At 43.1% G+C, this 21,695-nt stretch overlaps 3 protein-coding genes across 6 annotated transcripts in view; all 3 read left to right on the top strand.

Annotated features, from left to right (window-relative positions):
* The window catches only part of btbd11b (BTB (POZ) domain containing 11b), a 72,130-nt gene extending 70,612 nt beyond the window's left edge, over nucleotides 1-1,518 (top strand). For all 3 annotated transcript variants that reach the window (XM_056387602.1, XM_056387600.1, XM_056387601.1), the window contains one exon: nucleotides 71-1,518. In XM_056387602.1, coding sequence (XP_056243577.1) covers nucleotides 71-280 — 210 coding nt within the window. In that variant the 3' untranslated portion in view covers nucleotides 281-1,518. The remainder of the gene's footprint in view (nucleotides 1-70) is intronic.
* Nucleotides 1,519-4,322: 2,804 nt separating this feature from the next.
* mlc1 (modulator of VRAC current 1) lies at nucleotides 4,323-9,844 on the top strand. Of its 2 annotated transcripts, none has more exons than XM_056388005.1 (12): nucleotides 4,323-4,522; nucleotides 4,795-5,115; nucleotides 5,646-5,735; nucleotides 5,931-5,984; nucleotides 6,112-6,213; nucleotides 6,363-6,464; nucleotides 6,725-6,796; nucleotides 6,885-7,001; nucleotides 7,127-7,183; nucleotides 8,021-8,143; nucleotides 8,310-8,471; nucleotides 8,766-9,844. In XM_056388005.1, the coding sequence occupies exons 2-12, from the start codon at nucleotides 4,858-4,860 to the stop codon at nucleotides 8,838-8,840; spliced, it is 1,212 nt and encodes a 403-aa protein (XP_056243980.1). In that variant the 5' UTR covers nucleotides 4,323-4,522; nucleotides 4,795-4,857; the 3' UTR covers nucleotides 8,841-9,844. The 2 variants fall into 2 exon arrangements, with proteins under 2 accessions (XP_056243980.1, XP_056243979.1); XM_056388004.1 differs by having other exon boundaries at nucleotides 4,327-4,522; nucleotides 8,763-9,844.
* A 2,880-nt stretch (nucleotides 9,845-12,724) lies between these two features.
* panx2 (pannexin 2) lies at nucleotides 12,725-21,463 on the top strand. Its single transcript, XM_056388003.1, has 6 exons — nucleotides 12,725-12,841; nucleotides 15,106-15,828; nucleotides 17,198-18,312; nucleotides 18,536-18,671; nucleotides 19,016-19,198; nucleotides 19,712-21,463. Exons 2-6 carry the CDS (start codon nucleotides 15,600-15,602, stop codon nucleotides 20,029-20,031), a joined length of 1,983 nt encoding a protein of 660 aa, XP_056243978.1. The 5' UTR covers nucleotides 12,725-12,841; nucleotides 15,106-15,599; the 3' UTR covers nucleotides 20,032-21,463.
* The last annotated feature ends 232 nt before the right edge of the window (nucleotides 21,464-21,695 follow it).

The following is a 21,695-nucleotide window of genomic DNA, read 5'->3' on the forward strand; positions in this document are numbered from 1 at the left end:
ATTTAGGCGACGAGACAGTATGTGTTTTTCGGAGTGCAAAAACAACCTTTTTCTCCCTTTTTTCTTACAGTTTCTTGACGCTCCGGACCTGGCATCCTACATCGAGGGCTACTTCCTGAAGAACATGGTCATCCTGATCGAGTTGGAGCCGTTCAAGCAGCTGCTGTACGATGCGCCTCCAGAGAGCCCTGGCTGTGACGTCCTGCAGGACCTGGAGAAAACCCTGGCCAACCGCATCCAGTCCATCCACCTGTCCTCTTCCAAGGGGTCCATCGTCTGATCTCCTCACTCTTGTGAACACAGGAACAGAGACTATTGATCAGTGGGACGGCGGAGACATGACACTGTATTGACATGCATCTGAGTTACGGGTCATTTCAAGTGACAGAGAAAAAACACTTGACCCGTGGACTGTCCCGTTACGATCTTTGTCTCTGTGAAGCTCATCGGTTGCTAATATGCTTCTTGTTATCTTAGCACAGATGGTTACAAGTCTGTCTGTCTGCCTTGTTGATATCTGTCTAATATGAATTAACATACGATGACTGTCATAAGATAGCTGTACTAAGCCACAATTTGCCAATAACATCCATTACTGTAACAATGTCCCTCGTCCAGCAGGAGTTCCTCAGCTCCCTAGGACACTGTGTGTGTTACATGTTGATCTGAAGGGATCAGATGGGACTCAGTGGAAACTCAGAGGAAAAGATGCAAACAACTGCAGTCAGAGCATCTGAATACATGGCTCTGTGTGTTCAGATGATGAACAACCTCGGCGTAATGTATTAAGCCATCAGTGTGTCCCTTCCTGGCCATGAGGAAGAACTGCTGCCTCATATTGTGATTATTTGCTGAAACATCTGCAGCTGTACAGAGTAATTCATTTGTATATTCAGTCAGTCACTTAGCATTATCCGTGCTGGTTGCTCTTTAAAGCCAAACACGTAAAACAACTGACTAGTACCTGTAATGTGACTGATGCAAAAAAAAAAAAAAAAAAGGAGGACGTTCAGCAGCATCGACTTTGAGCAGCTGGGTGGGAAAGAGGACTTTTCCTTCCTCGGCTGCTGTGTACATATTGTTCATAAAAAATAACAGAGCTATTGATAATGTAAGTAAGTTAATGTATATATCCACAGATGTTTTCTCATGCGTGTTACTGTCGGATATCGCTGTAAAAAACGAAAAGCTCATCTTTTAAATATCTGTGTTTAAATGTTGCATGTCAGAGGGATGAGTGTGTTTTGTTTTTTTCTGTTTGAGCTGTTGGAAGATTACACTGAGGAGCTGCTTTCACACTTGGGTGAGAATAGTTTTTTTCATCAGCATGGGTCTCTATAAATGTGTAGCAGTCAAACGGTGTCGTCATGTCGTGTGTGAGAGACTCCAGGCCCGTTTAGTCCTGAACAGGGAGCATTAAGCTGTCAGCTGTTCTCCAGGGATTGTGAAAACCACATGACTTGTGTATGTGTGACTTGATCTTTCCTCTATAAAGATTAATATAAAGAGTGCTATGAATCTGCTCTTAGATTCTTCTGCTGCAGTCTCTGGCTCAAAAACACCCGAGAGGGGGATATCTAGTATTCTGTTTGATGTCAAACTTTGAAAGCTGTCCTGTTATTGTTTTGTTCTCCACAGCTAAAAGGTTACATCCCAGCTGGGAAGTGATTTAATGTGGCACCCAACTGCACACAAGCCAATGCAGCCTTGGATAAAGAGCCTGAAATCAATGGCAACTTGAACTAGAGACCATCTTACGATAAGGACCACACCAGCTGCGACGCTTGTCAACATGTTGATGTTCTGACCCATGAGTACTCAATGGTCTTCAAACTCGGCCTTCATTTTGATCTACACACTACACATCTGTAGTGTTTTGTGACTGTATCTTGCACAGTTGCGACGCTATCACGCTGACGACAGTCTGTCCACAGACAGACAGACGTATAAACACTTACCCAAGTACTCAAATCCATCTCTGTGTTAGTTCCCGCAACAGTCGGTGGCTCCAGGAAAACATTTTGCCATAATAACAAGCACACGGACTCACAAGGTGAAAACAATACCAGCACTCTGTGGCAGCTGGCAACAATACGTCCCTTATTCACAGCACACTCAATTATGAAGCCCCAAAACTGATGTAATGTCATAACAAAACTACATCAGCTACTGCCCATAATTAGGTGGGACTGCTGTGAAAGCAATCACCAATTGTTTGTGTTGAAAAAACATTAGTATATATTCACAACATGGGGTATAGTGCTATTTATACTGATCCTATACTGATCACACGATCAAATAATTTCTGAATAATTAATAAGTCATCATGTTGCAATTCTTATTTACAAAAGTAACAGGTTACAGTAATATTTCCATAGAGGATTATGTCAATAATGTCTCAATATCTTGTTATGAAATGACTAGACTGGTGCCAATAATGAAGCCATTTTGAATCTGGCTTTCACAATGAAGCAGTGTTTGCTCATAGGTGCAAAGGACTAAGACATAAATGCTGCTGGGATTTTACATTCCAAGTTGTTTCTGAAAAATTAACAATAAATTATTGAAGAATTTATATTAATCAGTGACGGCAGCAATCCAGAGAGGTCTCATACAATCTAACACCAAATGTCTTATCAAAGTTAGAGCTTCAAACAGTAAACAAAATCTGCAGCCTTGGATCGATGTAAAGCTTAATGTTGTTTCTGAAACTGGGAAAAGTTTTGCATCATCTTCTATATTGGTTGTTCAGTCGTAAAGCAGGCTACCTACCTCCACCTGTAAAGAGAGGGAGACAGAGACTCAGAGCTGTACAGAGAGAACAGGCCTAGCCTTGTTCCTTTCAGGTCCACTCTCTTGCAAAAGAGGGTAACAGCAAAGCAGTGACCACTGAGTGTGTGTGCGTGTGTGTGTGTGTGGTCACTGCTGCTCTCAATGAGTTCCTCTCCCACTTCTCATGCAGACATGCCCTTTGTATCGATTTCAAATAACTGTCAAGAGATTCATAATGCCATTCCTTAATATTTATTTTCAATTAGTCATTTTTGCCACAGGGTTTAAGCTGTGTCTGCCACAGTGAAACCCAAGTGCCAAACATGATACTGCTATTCCTTTTTCTTTATGTGGCATAAAATGTCAGGGGCAGCAGGATGGATTTGTTTGACCCAATGATTTTTCCTAGCTGTTTGCATGAAATGGTAAACTCTCACAATCGAATTACTGGGAGTAAACATTTCGGTCCAGACAAGCTCTTTCGAATATTGTATATTCTCAGATATTGAATTGTGTCTCATCTAATCAGTGTTCCTCAGATCCTCCTTTATGTCTCCAGAGAACTGTGGCAATATACTTTCCTCTCTTTTGAGTGTGTATGGGATTTCCAGAGTGCTTGTGTGTGTGTGTGTGTGTGTGTGTGTGTGTGTGTTTGTCTGTGTGTGTGTGTGTGTGTCTGTGTGTGTGTGTGTGTGTGCGCATGTGTGTGTGGTGAAGAAATTAGAATGGCAAGGGACGGGGTGACAGCAGTTGTTAAGTAGTCACCATGGTTACCACCGCCCAGGAACAATGTTGAGCTGGGAATGCTCCGCTGTGTGAAAAACTCAAAGGAATCCTGAGGTGCACATACATGTACATTGTTATACACTGACACAGTGAACACACACTCACAAGATGTCGTCATCCAACAGGATTCACTCCTGAGTGAGTAGTTTGGAGATTCTGGTTTGAAGTAGAAATGATCCATCATCAGATTAGCTGTGCCAGGCAAGGGACCATGTGATTAAGCCGTGGAAATGTCTCTGTTGCCTCTTTTCTAAAGAACTGCTGGGCATCTTAATTTACTGGGCTGTGAAATGCGACTAGAGCACCAAGTAACCCCAAGAGAAGTTGTGAGGGGAGCTCCACAGGGTGACACATTCAACTATGTAAGGACAAAACTAACTGTTTGTCAAAGCACATGTAATGATTTGTGTGATTTTTCTACTTGAAGCTGCTTCATTTCTCTTCCCATTACTTTCTTTTGGGAACTTTCAAAACACATAACTTTGGGTGCTGTCATGCGCACAGCTCTGAACATCTATTGTTCAGTTTTGTGAGTGGGTTGATGTGCATGTGTGTGTTGTGTGTGTGTCTGAGCAAATGGGAGGGTAAAAAGGGTGTTTGCCCTGCTAACTCTGCCCCCAGCGCGAGCCCCTTCGTCCTCCCCTTGTTGTCATGCACAGGCGCTCTCCCTTTGGCACAAAGCAGGCTGGCAGCACAAGAGCCAAGTGTTTTAGCTCTGCGCTTTGAAGGACTCAAAAAAACTTTTCAGAACTGTTTCTGTCGTGTAAAGGGAGAGAGAAAAGAGGAGGAGATGGGCAGGGTGAGGGGGGAGTGAGTCTAAGTGTAAGGGAGAGAGAGACATGGGGAGCAGAAGGAGCTGCAGACAAAAAGAAGTTGTCCTCCATGTGGTGGTTTGATCTCAGTTACTGAAGGATACCTTTGTTGGACAATATTTGGGGAGACTCTGGAGGAGACTCAACAACAGGTGAGTGAGAAGAGCGTGATGTGTGAAAAAGAAACAGTGACATTAAATGAGTGGTCTTCTCTTGGCTTGAGCAGACAAAAAGGAGGGGGTTGTTTTGGTGATACTGCATGATAAATAGCCTTATGGCTCATTTTCTTTTAGTTTAATTCACTTTTCATGGATTTTCTTCCTGAATTTCCATTTTGGAGAACTCTGTATCATATTCATTCAAATCACCTTTCATGTCTCTCAAATTTCATAACTGGAATTTCTTTTTTTTTTCCTTTACCCAGAGGCTGCAATCCTCACTAGTTGTTTCCCATCCTATCCAAAGTCAACCACAGCTTGTTTCAGAGATGCAGCGTGAGGAGCTATCAGCCAGAGAGGAGTTCACCTACAGCCACATGTCCACTCTGGAACGAGGCAGCGGGACGCTGGGACGACGGGTCGATAGGGGAGCTGAGAGAAGGCCGGACAGGGGGGAGCAGGATAGACTGGAACGGGACAGCTACACAGTGGACGTGAGGGCCAGTGACCTGCAGCTGGCGCAGTCGGAGCCTCTAAAGCACCCCTGCTTCAGCTACAGGGCCTGGCTCTACAGTGTCCTCATAGGGGTGAGAGCAAAGATGGTCAGGGAAAGTTACAGAGGAGGCACACTACAGGATTTACCTTTTTAGTCCATGACACACAAGTTTAAAAGATTGGGGTAATGTTTTTTGTCTGATGAGAGTGTATCCCAATCTTGAAAATTTGAGTGAGATGGCAACAAATCTTGTTTGTCCTTCCACATTTAAGCAATAGTATGTCTCCATATTATACAAGCTCCAATTAATTGTATTGTCTACAATAGTCCAGGTGCTATAATATCAAAAGATGGAAATGGATCCTATGAAATTTTAATCCAAGGAGAGAAATAAAACTTCCAAACTTTATAAAAGTGGATATGGGTGGATGTAATGGGGTTACTCCCAGTCCGTATTTCAAAGGCGAGCAGTTTGTCTTTGGACATGTATAATGTGCTACATCAGATTTATTTATGATAAATGTTTTTGGGCATCAGCCTTACCTGTCGAATGCATATACAGTATGAGTATCTGTATTTGTGTTTGCATGCATGCACGCCTGTGTCTGTGTGTGTCCTCAGGGCAGTCTGCTCATCACATCTGGTTTCTCTCTGTACCTGGGAAATGTGTTTCCTGTTGCTATGGACTACCTGCGCTGCGCTGCAGGCTCCGTAAGTGATCATCATGCAAGTGTAATCTCAGACACATTTACATACTGATGTTGCCTCTCTACCTCTACCCTAGCTTAATGAGTTCATACACATTGTTTAGATTAGACTGTCATGTCACAATGCCAGTAACACATAATTCTCAGACAGCATCTGCTAAAGAGACTAATGCAGCTACTCACTTCTTGTTCTTCACAGGGCCTCCCTGCAGCCATAGCTAGTTTTGCCATTGCCAAGAACAGACATGTTGCAGTGAGTAAACAATGAACACACCGAAGGCTAAAGAGATAATTATGTATAAATGGATTTTGATAGAATTTCCTTGAAACAATCCATGCTACATGCTAATACAGGTCTCATTATTTCTTATTTTTTCAAGGTGTCAGATTTCCAGGTGGTCTACGTGTCAACATTTTCTGTAACAACCACCTGCCTGGTTTGGTTTGGTTGTAAACTGGTCCTCAACCCCTCTGCTGTCAATGTAAATCCATTACAGTAACAAGATGAGAACTACCAATCATTTGGTTGCATGTCAAATTATACTTCAAAATAAAGGGTTTTTCTCTAGTTCCTTTCTTCAGTCTGCGGCTGTTGTATCTCAGGCCTCCCTCCTGCTCTGTCTCTTCTCAGATCAACTTTAACCTCATCTTGATGATTTTGCTGGAGGTGTTGATGGCCAGTACTGTCATCCTGTCAGCCCGCTCTGCAGAGGACTGCTGCTGCCACAGGAAGGTGTGTGTGTGTGTGTGTGTGTGTGTTTGTGTGTGTGTGTGTGTGTGTGTGTGTGTGTGTGTGTGTGTGTGTGTGTGTGTGTGTGTGTGTGTGTGTGTGTGTGTGTGTTTGTGTGTGTGTGTGTCTGTGTCTGTGTGTCTGTGTGTGTGTGAGTGATTGATTGCTTTTGTTCCACCATCTGATGTCTCTCCCCTCTTGCTCTCCCTCTAGCTTTCACTCTTCCATCCTAACTCCTCTTGATCTTTCCGTCCATCTTCCAGTCGGTGACATATGACAGACCTGTGGTTATAACGCCTGCAGTGTTCCCCACCCGACTCCTTAAAGCGTATTCTGTGAGTAATTTTCAGTTTCATTGCATATGATACTGCTGTCTGCTTCCAATATGTCTATTTATCACTCAATGAAGGGTGTTTCTGATAGGTGATCGAAGTGATAGTGGGAATCTCTGCTGTATTTGGAGGCATTATTGCCCTCAACATGGACGCTTTGCTACCAGGTCCCTACTTATCAGTCACATTTTTCTGGATCCTTGTGGCAGTAAGTTTTCCCACTAAAGTTTACTTTTCAATATGACAGAGATTGCTGCTCAGAATGACAACTGAGATATCATCCATAACCGGTCTTATTGCATAACTTTGTGCCTGATCTTTAATCCATTGCAGTGTTTTCCCAGTGCTATTGCTAGCCATGTTGTGTCAGAATACCCCAACAAATGTCTGGTGAGTACAAGGCAATATTTCAGTTGTTCAGTTACTGATATCCTCATGTACGGTGATGCTGAAAAGTGCTCTGCTTTTCACACTATAAACCCCAGTATCTTAATATACAGACTTAGTCGGAGGGTGGGTATCCCTGGATCAGCCCTCTAGTGGTTCTCCTCCTACCGCTCATGTAGGAGTTTCCCAGTTGCTGTTGGCAACGTTCTTCTGAAAGTCTATATAGTGGTTTGCCCCAAGGTTCTATCCTGGCTCCTATTCTGTTTGCCTTGTATATGCTGTCAGTGTTAGATTTAATTAACAGCGTAAATGGCAGATAATCTCCCAAAGCTCCGTGCTGACAAAACAGATTGTTTCTGCTTAAGTTTTGTCCCTACAGCTGTCAATAGTCCACTTCTCTTTCCTCCTCTATTAAATCAAACATTTTATAACATTAACATTTTTTTTTTTTATCCAGTTGAGAAGCATCATAAAACCTGAAACAGAGCCATCTCAATTTTTGTAATTCCCTCATCACCAGCTTCAGCAAATATCTTGTGATCATTTTGGTGCAAAATGCAGCTGCTAAGCTTTTAGCCAGGTCCTCCAATAGGCCTCATGTGAATCAAATTGTTCGGTTTGACATCAAATTTAGAACTCAATTCAAGGTTCTTGTGGTCACTTGTAGTGCTGTGCATGTTTAGGCCCCAGTCTACATTAGAGGTACTGCAGTCACTGCATATAACATCTCAGTTATACAAACTTTACTTTTTCTTATGGGGCTACAAACTTTCTTTCCTTTTAAATTAGCTTCCTTTCTCTCAGTTCCTCTTTTTTTTCTATCTTCCTGGTGTTTTTCAGGTGGAGGTGCTGATTGCCATCAGCAGTGTGACATCTCCTCTGCTGTTTTCAGCCTCCGGCTTCCTTTCTTGCAGTGTGATCAGCTTTATTGAAATCTTTCTGCATGATGTGCCTCCGGCAAAGGTGAGATTAGTGAAGTGAAAATTCACCCTAGCATGCAATGTGTTGGTTTTACCTCCTTTTGCATGAGAAATACAGGAAGAAAAACTGTGACACTGTGAAATTTACTAGTGAGAAATTTTACTAGTTTAATTTCATCTGCCTGTGTTTGTGTGTCTGTGTGGTTCAGCAATCCTATGACATCCTGCTGCTGATCCTGATGGTGCTGCTGCTGGTGCAGGCAGTTCTAACTTCAGCCACCGTGGTGCACTGTGCCTCCTACAAAAGTCAGCTCCGCATGGGGGCTCTAGAGTGTGAAGACAGCATGCACCCCCTGACCCATTACTATGAGGTATAGCACGTAGAAGCAGGAATTATGGACACAAAAGGACAGATCTGTGTGTTTTTTTTTCTCTCCTTGTCTCCCCACATCTAGGAGTACGTTCTGTTCCAGGTTTTAGACTCACCAGCTATAACTCATGTAAATGGCGTGTTAGTATGGCGACATAAAAATCAATGAGCATATAAAAAAGGACATTGTGCTGCTGATTCTTCACATGTAATTTATTTCAATGCTTTTATCACCTTTCCCCTTCCACATTTTGTCTCTTTCCTTCTCCCTTCTTCTGCTTTGCTCCCTCAGCAGCAAGCATCCAATGGAACGCAGGACTTCGACAAAGACAGAGCCTGGAAGGCTGTCGTGGTCCAAATGGCCCATTGAACGGTGCAACAGTACATTGATGAGTTTGATGAGAAGTGCAAAAAAGCAAGAATAAGAAACTCTGTGAGCTGTGAGCACAAGAGTACAATCCCGGCACAGAACATTAGAAGAAGGAAGATATAGTCAGAGGAAAGAACAAAAATCTAAATCAGAGAGAGGAAAAAAAAAAGAATGCAAAGTGAAGACTAGGATTTATTTGTTTTCTATGAAGATATTTTTATAGATAATGCTCTGGGCACTTTGCTTTGGTGTCTGTTTCTTGGGTTTTTATAATTGTTGCCTGCTTGTTGTAGAGAGGAGTGGCTTTGTTTGGACTGGGAACTGAAACTTTCTCTGTTGTTTAATAAGCACAAGTATTTTTACAGTGACATCATGTAGGTAGCTTACAATGGACAAGCATGTTTTTATGTTCAGTGAATGTTCTGAGCACTTAAAGAGGTTTAAGCTTCAACTTTTATGGTGTCACCTGAATTCCTTCTGAATGTAATGGATGCAGTTTTGTCAGGAAGTGTCAGTATGTATAAAAATAGAATTCAATACATCACATTAAGTGCATGTTATTATGTCATTTCTTTCATATTTTTCTATTCATACAAAGAAAATGATCAAGAATGAACTTGAAGTCAGAAGAACTTTCTTTATTTTACACATGTGGCGGCTCATCACCTGTTACTGGCTCACTTTACTCAACCTGTCACAGTCTGGTGAAAGTTTTGAAACAACCACATTTATAGGACAGTTTTGCACAACTCATGAAATATGTTGAAGTAGCAGACTTTATTCTCTGCAGATTTTCTTTCCAAATAGTGAACAATGACTTATCGTAGCACTGGCGTTGACTGTATTTTGCTCAGTAAGTAGGCCTCTTTGTGTCTTTCGGTGTACAACCAGGTGGCAGCGGCTGCAACAGTTTATCACAAGAGGACTGAGCATTAACTCCTGTAAAGAGTCTTAACTGAAAGTCTGTCTTGTTTAGAAAAATAAAATGTTTGTCATCAACTGTATGTAAAGGTGTGTGTGTATAATGTTTTCTGGCTGCTTTTTCTGCTGTTTAATGTTGTTCATTGGTTCCCTGGATGACAGACTGAGCCAACCAGGCATCAAATACATAGTATTTATTACCTACGTCCTACAATAACTTTCCAGGATTGTTCAGTTATTATCTTTTTTTAAGATGTTGAGCTGTGATGTATAGACTCCAGGTGATTATTTGTGTGCATGTTTACTGCATAGTCCTTGCACACCCGTGCGTTCTAGTTTAGAAATGAGAATGGTGTCTCATTATTGTTGTACACTAATTTATTTGCTGTGTCAGTTTACTTCATTTCCTTCCTCTATTAATCTACTCTTATGCGTCTGTTTCATTCTGTTGTTAGACAATGCACATGATATGTTCTTTTTTAACATCATGGATCCATTTCCCTCCCTTACATATAAGAGTATGCCTCAAATGCAACACAAAACACTGACAAACATGAGTAACATGCAGTGGCGATATCAGTTGTTTGGCCAAGATTTAAAAAGCATTTTCAAAACTGTCTTGGCCCAAATCTGAGACAGGTACGTACAGTCTAATGTAATCCACTGTTCTGTCATAAAGTCTACTTTTATGATGCCTATAATGTTTGTCTTTTTCTGTTTGACTTGTGAATTCAGCTCTATGTTTTGCCATTGAGGTGATAGTTAGTGGAGGTATTGTGCTGGACATTATATTCAGAGGTGTTTTTAGATATTCTCTGCCCTTCATGTGCAAAGGGAGGCAGAGTGTGGTCCAGCACAACACCACCTTTAACTATGACCACATTAATATATGTAACATTGAATTTACACATTTCCAACTAACAACAAAAACTGAACAATATCAACTTTGTAATGATAGAATTTATGGCAGAGCTGTTGTAACGAATTGCAACGGATTGTGCAGGTGAACCGAACAAAGTGGGTGTATTTTGTATTTTCTAACACATTAGGCCAATAACAAAAGGACATATTGGATTTCGTGCCTTTTCCATATGCAGTTGCATTCTTTTGCAGTCTTCATACCACTGTGACAAGAAGCAGGAAGTTGTATCACACCTTAGAACAGAAAAAGAGAGAGAGACAGATTTTTTTTTTGATTTTTCAAACCACTTTTATTTGCTCAATAACAAATTTTCAAGAAATAAATAAAACAAAAAAACTCCAAAATAAATAAAATTAAATAAATTAAACTCTACTCATTTCAACATATGACCAAAAACCAACTCATCATTCTCTACAGAACACAGCACTTGTTTGAGGCTCCATGTCTTCTTGAACTCCTCCACATTAGTTGTCAACATAAAGAAACTGAAATCAGTTTTCAGTCTTGCTTTTAGCATCAATTTATAAATGACTGTTACAGCAACATCTACCGAGTCTTCCAGCTTGTTTTTCCGGCTCAGGTAAATCGCCATTATCGCTTGATCCAACAAGAAAATTCAATAATTGACATTTAATTTTTCCTCTCCTGTTGTACCTGTAGCCCAGAATGAACATTTGTTGTGAGAAAACCTCATCATACAAACCAAACATCTGAAACAAAAACCGAAACAGAGACAAGAGTCGACCACACTCTAAAAAACTATGAAAAACAGTCTCTCTCTGTGTACAGAAGGGACAGGTATCAGCAACATTTAGATTAATCACAGAAACAAAAGCATTAACAGCATCGACACCATGCAGAACCTTCCACTGTAAATCACCAACCCTCTTCGTTAATGGTGGTTTGTACAGAGCTCTCCACTTACAGAGAAAGAGAGAGAGAGAGAGAGAGTCTATATTTGGAAGCAGACGTAGTGAGGAGTGTCTTTCCTAACTGGTGGAAACCGGCTTGAGGAGAAACTGACTTGTGGTTCAGTCCACCTGATGAACATAGAGAGTCAGAGGATGCTGCAGTTTCTGGAGCTGCTGTAAAATGGTCCCTATTGACGATCATGAACTGGTAAATGAACAGGTAATCTGTGTCATAAGGCAAAATCACTGCATCCAAAAAAGTTAAATTCATTAATGCTGTTGTTTCCCCAAAAGACTCCTTCTAAATACTATCACTATCTTCACACAGGCCTGTGTTACTACAAGTAGCCAATGCAATCAAATGATGGCTCCTCCATTACAAGCTGTGCAAGGATCTACTTCATTTTAAAGTTGAGTTGGATTTAGCTTCTGCTGCATGAACCCCAGCAGTAAGGGATGGTGCTGCTGTCTTTGATGATCAAAAAAAAAAGGAAAATATAGAGAAAAGAAAAAGAAAAAAAAAGAAAGAAAAAAAACCCCAGATGCTCGCCACACCCAGTGAGTTTGAATGACATATATCTTTCCCATTCATTGTTGGCGCGTGTCTGTGGCCGGTCCCACATTCATGCATGACGGACAGGCTGCAGGAACCTATCAATTTGACAGTAAAAGCCCCTCACCGCCTTGTAGTTCGGTTGTAGACTGGGCGAACAGAAGGTTTGAGTAGTGGTTAGTCAGTCTGTAGTTATTCACCTACAGCCAAGCCTTAGTCCTACACAGACAATCTTACTCTCTAGTGCCTAGGCTATTTATTATTCATTAGTACTATTTTATTATAAGTGTAACATTCCAGTAACGTTCATACAGTAGGCCGAGATACAAAATAAAATCTATTTTTCGGAAACTCTGCCCACAATGCACCTGTCCTTGTGAATCACGCTCGCTATTGTGCGTTAATTCGGTGAAGCGACGGCGATGTGATGAACTACAGAGAATCTTAATGTGTTGTCTCATCCCTTGTTTCTGAGGAGAGAGGCAGGGCAGGGAGGAGAGCGGAGCGGAGCGGATAGGGAGGGAGGGAAGGAGGGAGAGAGGAAGGGGAGCCGGGGCGGGTGGGTGAGGGGGAGGGGTGATGGTGGTGGTTGGGGGGGAAGGCGGAACAAACCGGTGTGCTCGGATACATGCTGTAGCTGCTCGCCCGCACTGCAGATTAACTCTTACCGTGCCGGGAGGTGCAGCGAGACATGGTGAGTGGATTTTGTTGTTTCCCAGCTGCATGCACGTTAGATATCTGAGCAGAGGAGCGGGAAGTGTGGCTTTACCGCTGCTAGTCTCTCCACTGTGGACAGGTAGACAGCTGATGCAGGTATTGAGGATCTCCTCTTCTCTCACTCTCCCTCTCACACACACAGACACACACAGAGAGAGAGAGCAGCACACACACACACACACACACACACACACACACACACACACACACACACACACATTCAACACCGATTCAATCAGCTACTCTTGCTGTTTAGCAGCTCGTCTCCTGGCTGGCTATTTGGGAGCTATCCTCCGCTCAGGTGCTGAAACGGCTCAACATCTGCAGGCAGTCGCGATTCTCTGCAATGCAATGTCTCTGACGGAAGCGTGGTCCTCCTGGTTGCCATTCTCCCAGTGTCCCGGACCCACAGACCTGTTTAGGAAGACAGCAGCGAGAGGCATCCTAACACAGCACGAGCTAACTAGGACATAATGATCTTCTCACTCTGATGAAATGTTCCTGCAGTGTTCCCATACCGAGAAAACACTGAGGATACTTTATGCTGTTTCTCTACCTTCTGTGTTCTACTACACTAAAACAGTATGTCTTCCTAAATGTCTCATCGGGCTGCTGTAGTTATCTGCTCAAATGTGTCCCAAGTGTCTCAGACATGGGCACTGAAAGTTCTTCCCTCCTCATCCGTCACCTAGTTCATAATGAATGAACAGAGCTGTGTCCGCTGTTGTCTTGGGGGTCCATCCCTTTTCAGCTGGTTCTACTGGATATAGTCAAGCGGGATGCTGTAGTAGCCAGGAAATGTGGGGTTCCCTCTCTCTAAACACTACTGGTGGCATCACCCCAACCGAGGGGCATAATCTGTCGGACTGGATCAGTGCCAGAGGCTCACAGACAGCAGCGCAGCCTCCAACAGAAATTACACTCAAATGTGATGCTGCCCCCTTTAAATTAAAATTATGCAAAGTTTATTTCCCTCTCTGATATTCCTGGAGACTGTGTTTGAGGAAGTGTGGGCAAAGTTATCTTGACTGACACCAGGTAGCAGTACATGCAGAAAAGAGTGGTGAATCTCGGCTGGATGTCTTGTCATCCCATAAATCACGTTCTTGTATAATACCAACTACTGCATGAGGTTAGAATTAACATATGTGGCCTTGAATAATGCTCACTGATGAAATTTCAAAGGAATCCTCTCCGTATAATCTTTCCCACCATGTGGGTGAGAGTGCTATAGAGCTCACAAGAGTGCGCTAACTATCCCCTGTACCGGTGAAACTGCAGTCTCAGGGTTCCACTCTCTGAGATCTTAAGTGTGCTTCCCAGGCCTGAACTAGAGAGCTCTGCTTTTATGAATATCATAGATGAGTTGTGTGTGTGTGTGTGTGTGTGTGTGTGCATTATGAGAGGAAAGTGAGAGGAGGGCAGAGGGAGTGGTGGAGAGAGAAAGAAAAAGGAAGAGCGAGAGCGAGAGGATTGTTGACGGGAAGGGGTGATGTATTCACACTCCTCACAAAGGACATTCACATAACCTTCAAGTGAAATGAGCATGCAGCAGCCCCTGATCCACGTGGCACAGTTACAGCACAGGCAGTTGCATGCATGTGTGTGTGTGTGTGTGTGTATACGTGCACACACACACACACGCATGCACTCAAACACTCACATATGCACACACTCAGACACACATGACAAGACATCCCACTGACAAGTGTCTGGTAACCACCTGACATCCCAGTGTGAACATGGTGTTCCACAGAGGTAATGACAACCAGGAGTCCAGAGAGGGGCAGGGGACGTTTTAGAATAGCACAGTCGTTGTCCAAAACATGCGATGTTGTTCATTTTTCAAGACAAATGGAACACTTTTCAAAATCACTGAATAAATTCTGGTTTTAATCAGCTTCAGGTTAGCATACTCCCCAGTGACGAAACTTGCCCTTTAGTGTCCTTGCTTCATCAAAGGCAAATATCCCCCTCAGATGTAACCACAATCACACACACCACTGGTCAGAGAGGATTAGACATCCTCAGCCACGTGACTGCATTATAAAGGGCGATGAATGGGAACACGGGGCTTTCTTGAGGAAGGTGTGAGACAATGCAAATTCACACTTTGGCTCATTTGAAAGATCCATTTGTTATCTATTGCACATATGTTCCCAGCAATAACATCTTGAACCTCATTGTACCTTCATAAATATACACACATTGTGCCTTCCTAACTGGCTTTCTGTCTTTCAGGCAAGGACTGGTCCGAGTTTCTCGTGACCGAAGCCCACGTAACATCTCTTCAGCCAACAGTCACTCTCCCTGGGGAGCACAAGGACACCTCCTAAACTCGGCTCTTTCCTCATCCTGCCACACAGTGTGTGTGCACGGAGGCCAGGCACTGTAGAGACGGGGAAAAACATAGGGATGCACACAGAAGAGGCCGAGTGAGGAATTTGCTTCTGAACATTATGTCTGTTCTTCTACAAGGGAAGAGCAGTGGGGAACTGTAGAAAACTCAAAGCTCTGAAGAACACAGACCACAAAGTATGACCAGCTTCTTTCCCACACATGGTGACCGGGGCTGAGGTTGGCCACACATTTGTGTGTGTGTGTGTATGTGTGTGTGCCTGTGTGAGTGTGTATGTGTGTCAGACTGTGCTGAGGTGTATTTAATTACAGCAGGGAGTGTCTGGCCTCCCCTCCAGCCCAAAGGGGGGTTGTAGTGTGCGTCCTTTGTGTTCCGGATGCAGAACATCCTCGATCAAAACTTAGACATGGCCACAGCTCTGCTCGCCGGCGAGAAGCTGAAGGAGCTGATCCTGCCGGGCTCATCTCAGGATGAGAAGGGCGGGGCACTGGCCAGCCTCATGGTGCAACTCAAACTGGAGCTGCCCTTTGATCGTGTTGTTACTATAGGGACGGTCATCATCCCCATCCTGCTGGTCACCCTCGTCTTCACCAGGAACTTTGCAGGTGAGATGCTCAGCCACTAGAGGGGGTTCACTGTCAAAGCTAGAATGTCTAAGTCATAACAGCAGCAGCAGCAGCTTCGTGTCAGGTTTTGGAACATACACATACAGCGGGGTCCAAAAGTCTGAAACCACTTTCCCTACACCTCAAGACTCACTATCTAAAAGGTACGGGTTAGCAGCACTGTGCATTTGTGTCTTTTGTGACAGACAGTGATAAGAAGGAGTGTAAGTAGGAGATTAAGTGGGGAAGGAAAAGGAGCAGTGTATTGAAGGAGCAGACAGAGAGAGCTAGGACGGGATAGAGAGTGAGGAAGACAGAGTTGAGATACGAGGGGATGGACTGCTGGTGGGGGGGGTGGTTAGAAGGGAGAGAGGAAACGATAGATGGGAGGGATGTTAGTTCATTGCTGAGTCAGACTCTCTGCAGAGCAGCATTTAACCAGCTGGGACCAAGTGTTTAACTTTAGCAGCAGAAAGATGTGGGTGTTTTGACAACTTTTTGGGTATTCACTCACTGATGTATTTTTTTAGGATATTTAGGCACTGCAAAATAAAAACATTAAAGCGCAAGGACAACACCCTGCCCTCTGTGACTAATAAAGTGATGTCACAGCACATATTCTCCAGTTAGTATTACCAGTAAGATAAATGAATAAATGCTGACTTCAAAAATGACTCTTTGTAAGGTAATCAAAGCATTACGTAATATCAGATGTCACTGCACTTGGTTTGTATTTAATGGACACAGAACTGATAAGGAACAACTTTGACAGGAAGGGCTGCTCTCACTTCCTCTATCTGAGTCAAGCAGATGAGTGTTGTCAGAGAGACGCAGCGCTTTCTGCTGAACAGATGAGTGATTCTGAAAGATGCTCAGAGATACAGGAGTAATTTGAATGAAACCGAGAAAGGTTCAAGATACTTTCTTGAAAATAAATGTGAATAGATCTTGCACTGAAATTACACATAAGAAAATAAATAAAAAGTGATGAATGGAACTTATTTGGAAGTGAGCATTAAAGGTATTACCAAATCTGTTGCGATATGCAGAAGCACAGAATGATTCACCTATACTCAGTTTAGTTGTGTGCTCATGCAGTTTTACAGTACAGTGGATGATTATAGTAGATATCTCAGGTATGTTTACCTGTCTTCACCTGTCACCTGTCACTGGCACAACTGGAGTGTCTTGCAGAGTTTTCACATTGTCAGATATTGCTAATGAAATTGGACGAAAAGAAATAAGGCCCAGGATGTAGCATTGCAACACTCTTCTTTCAGCTCGTTATTTTAATTATTTTATGAAGTATAATCATTTGGCTTGTTAAAGTAATGCCTGGACTGATGCTTTCTATCTGTGCTTTCCTCAGAGGAGTCGATATACTGTTACACACCGCACAACTTCACCAGAGATCAGGCACTGTATGCAAGAGGCTACTGCTGGACAGAGCTGCGTGATGCCATTCCTGGCGTAGAGTCTCACCTCTGGCCCTCGCTATTTGAACACAAGTTCCTGCCCTACGCCCTGCTGGCTTTTGCTGGAATCATGTACATTCCTGCTTTGGGCTGGGAGTTCCTCGCCTCTACACGGCTCACTTCAGAGCTCAACTTCCTGCTTCAAGAGATTGACAACTGCTATCATCGAGCTGCTGAGGGCCGAGCCCCAAAGATCGAGAAACAGATCCAATCCAAAGGACCTGGCATAACTGAGCGAGAGAGGAGGGAGATCATAGAGAACGCGGAGAAGGAGAAGAGCCCTGAGCAGAACCTGTTTGAGAAATACTTAGAGAGACGAGGCCAAAGTAACTTCCTGGCTAAGCTTTACCTGGCACGCCACCTGGCTATTATCTGCCTCAGTTCCATCCCTATTTCCTACCTGAGCGCCTACTATGCCCGCCAAAGGCAGAATGAGTTCACCTGTGCGCTGGGTGAGCCTCCAGACATTAGCAGCTATCAAGAGCTAAAGCTCAGGGTCAACTGTAAGCTGCCTGCTGTGCAGCTGCAGCGCATCATGGCAGCGGTGGACATAGCTCTGCTCTGCACCATGAACCTCATCATCCTGCTTAACTTGCTGCATTTGTTTGTGGTGCGCAAGTCCAACTTTGTATTTGACAAACTGCATAAAGTTGGTATTAAAACGCGGCGCCGCTGGCAGAAGTCCCAGTTCTGTGATATCAACATCCTGGCCATGTTTTGCAATGAGAACAGGGACCACATCAAGTCACTCAACCGGCTAGACTTCATCACTAACGAAAGTGACCTCATGTATGACAATGTGGTCAGGCAGCTGTTGGCTGCGCTTGCACAGTCCAACCATGATGCTACACCCACTGTGAGGGACTCTGGGATACAAACGCTGGATCCTAATATGGATCCCTCTGATCTCGGAGTGGGAGAGATAGCTGGGGAGCCGTTGGTCATCAAACGGCCCCGCAAGAAGATTAAATGGATCCCATCCTCAAATCCTCTCCCTCAGCCATTCAAGGTAAGGCGATTGCCCAAAAAAATTTGTTGTAACACATCATTATCCGTTCAGAAAAAAACATCAGTGACTGCAGAAGTGAAGCAGGATCCAACCATCAACATCGCCTGTTTCTCTACAGAGACAGGAAGTGGAATGATGCTTTAAGTGCTGCCTTTGGCTACCTGAACTGTAGTTTAAGCTGTTATATAATGACCTGCTTTTGTGTTTTCTATCCTTTGTAAAGGAACCCCTAACCCTGACACGTCTGGAAAATAACACCAAGCCTGAAAAACCCAAACCGCTCCGACGAAAGACAGTGGCAGACAGCTTCATCGCACCACTTCTGGACAGCAAGGGCACACAACATCCAGCAACAAAAGGTATGCAGTTCTACGAACATTAAGTCTGTGACATGTTAAGGAACTAATTTCAAATTATCGCTGCTTTAATCAGTATTTTTATATTAACAGTGGCTCAAAAGACTAAGTGTAATGTGATAGAAGTCACTCTTAATGATGAACCCATAGAGCATTGTCATATACACTATCTGAGCAATATGAAACAGCAAACGGGCAAATTTAGCAACCAGCTAGTGAACCAAATAAACTGTTTATGGTGGTAACAGATAAATGTCACTTACAGTTTGTTTTTGCTGCCTCCAAGAGGCCAGAAAATCAGTTAACGCTGTTTTAGGAACAGTTTCTGCTTTTATTTTGACATGTAGATCTTAGTGGGATGGAGAAAAAGCACACTCGCAACTTCTCTCTGGACGTTCACCCGTACATGCTGACCATTCGGAAGCCCAAGGTGGAGGTCGCAACCACAGAACCTCTACCCTCAGAGCACATAGATACGGTGTACCTCGAAGGAACACATACTGTTGTTCATGTGTCTGGTGCAATTACAGGTAGGCCTCATCTTTGTGTGTCTCTTGCTCTTTGTGGCTCAGGGGCAGAATTAATGACATGGGTCAAATATTCAAGGAATTTAATAGTGACCAGACAAACACAGCATCACTTCTCATCCTGCTGTGCCTGTGAACAAAGTGGCCACATTATTTAATACACAGTGTTATATATCTGTTCAATTCCACATGCTTAGTAAATATTACCAGTGCTGCACTCCTTGGCCAATCACTTTTAGCATGCAAAAGTTAAGGCTATTGAAACGTAAATGAATAATGAAGCTCTGTTTTGGGAATGGAAGACAATAAAACATGATTTTACTTTTCAGGTCCAGTTGAATGTGAGGTCTAGCTTGTTAGGCTAGACCTGGTAGCTTGACATTAGTTGTTAGTGTTGACCTTTAAAACAGTATAGGAGATTTTTTATTATTATTTTTGTACTATTTTCTTTTGAGACTTTAACTTTTGTTTTCTCTCCTCTCATACCCTGTCTGTTATTTGCTTCTTGGCTCTCAGAGACTAAGGTTCGCTCTCCAGAATCGACCAACACTACCTTTTCTACAGTCACTCTGCCCACCACTACATATGTAAATGGTGTGAGCCCCAACCCACCATCCAGCGAGGATCCACTCAGTCCCAAGTCCTCCCCTCCTCCAAAGGAGCCTCTCACCCTGGCAGAAAACCCTGAGTCTCAGCCACCACCCCTGACCAGAGCCCCCACACACCAGCTGTTGAGTATACATCATACTCTTTTTGAGGAAGAGGAGGATGAAGAAAACCGTAGAGACAGACTAGCGGGGAGACCGGGGGAACTCATCGCCGCTGGGGAATGTTGAAGGAGAGGAAGAGGAACGCTGACTGAGATTCCCCCCCGACACAACACTCGCTGCACATGACCATCTTCCTCCTATCAACAACCACCTCTTCTCTTTGAATTAACTCATATATGTCTGTGATGGGTGGACTGGGCTGACTGATTAGCAGATTTGTGATAGTGACAAATGACTATTGTTGTCAAAAAAAACAAAACAAAAAAAAACAAATCTTGAACTTTTAGATGGGAAAAATATTCACAGAGGATAAATAAGACAGATTTGTGTATTTGATCAGAGTATTGCTGTAGGAAATGATGTCACATTCATGTCTCAGGATGACTGTGTACAGCTAATCACCCTCCAATGAAACCAGCAGTGATATAACTCAACAGGGTGCTACAGTGCAGGGTCGAACAGGACGGACAGCAACTAGAGATGAATGAGCTTTCTTGAAAAAAAAAAAAAGACAGACACCTTAGGAATGCATATTTGCAAAGAGGACTGCATTATGGCTTCAAACAAAATGTATTTTAACACATATATTAACGCTTAGTCCCTTTATCCCAATAGCCAAGTAGAAAGGTAGCTCACGCAATACAGGTGTTGAGATCTGCACAATTAATATGCAAAAGATCACAATATATTTGTGGCAATAACGTATGCGCTTACAGCATCATATTTCACATGTATAGACACTGTATATGACTCAGTGTTGTGTGGGGTGTTTAAAATATAACACGTTTCATGGCTTTGTCATTGCCACTTCACCATCGATTAGGAACCTGTATTAAGATCTTGACTCCACTATATTTGCACGTCATTAATAGTAGGGAAATTGGCATATTTTATAAAGGAACAGCAGACTCTATAATGAAAGTGTGGCTTTGTGAGACAACGTGAAGTTTCAGTACTGCTCAGAGAACCTGTCAGATGTGTTTTATAGGTACCAGTTATCTTCTGAATTCTAGTAAAAAGGCAGTTATGTGGGTGTTTTCTTCTTAAGGACTTTAAAGACTTCATCGTGATGAATGGAGCTGGACTCACTGGTGAAGTATTTGACTTCTGTGTTCTGCTGGCTTCTTGTGGGAGTGCTGTTATGTGAAATGAAAGATGTGATGAGTAGATGTTGAATCATTCCTCACGGGAAGGTTTATAACGTGATGTCGAAGCTTTTGATGGTCATCTGATGGTCCGACACGATCTAAATTAGTTTTTCAGTAGTTGTGCCCTGTCTCACATTGTGCTAACACTTGCTCGACCGGCAAAAGACTCACGAAGGAATGAATAGTTAGAATAGTTTGTCTGTTATTTGTTGTAAAACCAAGCATATAGGGTATGTTAGCACTTTTCACAGGGAACAAGTGAGTGGACAAGGGGATGGGTGCCTACCACAACCTCTCCTTATGCATTTCTTGCAGCTGCACACTTCAATAAAACAAACTGTCTGCACTGACTGACACACCAATATGACATCTACTGTAGAAGACATAAGTGCTGTTGTCAGGGGCCTACCTACAATATAGGTGGACCTATGCATATTATACTCATCTTATGGGGCATTTCAATAAACACATACTTCAAGACTTGTGGTGGGAAACAGCAGTTTCCCCACTCCAGCATCCAAATATCCTTCGTTTTGGTGATAATCCATGTCACTGTCATGATACCAGATGGCTCACAATCCC

Source organism: Seriola aureovittata, chromosome 10 (assembly GCF_021018895.1).
Source record: "Seriola aureovittata isolate HTS-2021-v1 ecotype China chromosome 10, ASM2101889v1, whole genome shotgun sequence".
NCBI lineage: Eukaryota > Metazoa > Chordata > Actinopteri > Carangiformes > Carangidae > Seriola > Seriola aureovittata.

Bases quoted from the DNA above. Each gene is read 5' to 3' on its own strand.
- mlc1 (XM_056388004.1), top strand. From the start codon at position 4,858: ATGCAGCGTGAGGAGCTATCAGCCAGAGAGGAGTTCACCTACAGCCAC. The intron at 5,985-6,111 runs GTGAGTAAACAA...TATTTTTTCAAG, and splicing joins CCAAGAACAGACATGTTGCA to GTGTCAGATTTCCAGGTGGT. The intron at 7,002-7,126 runs GTAAGTTTTCCC...AATCCATTGCAG, and splicing joins TTTTCTGGATCCTTGTGGCA to TGTTTTCCCAGTGCTATTGC.
- panx2 (XM_056388003.1), top strand. From the start codon at position 15,600: ATGCAGAACATCCTCGATCAAAACTTAGACATGGCCACAGCTCTGCTC. The intron at 18,672-19,015 runs GTATGCAGTTCT...TTTGACATGTAG, and splicing joins ACAACATCCAGCAACAAAAG to ATCTTAGTGGGATGGAGAAA. The intron at 19,199-19,711 runs GTAGGCCTCATC...CTTGGCTCTCAG, and splicing joins TGTGTCTGGTGCAATTACAG to AGACTAAGGTTCGCTCTCCA.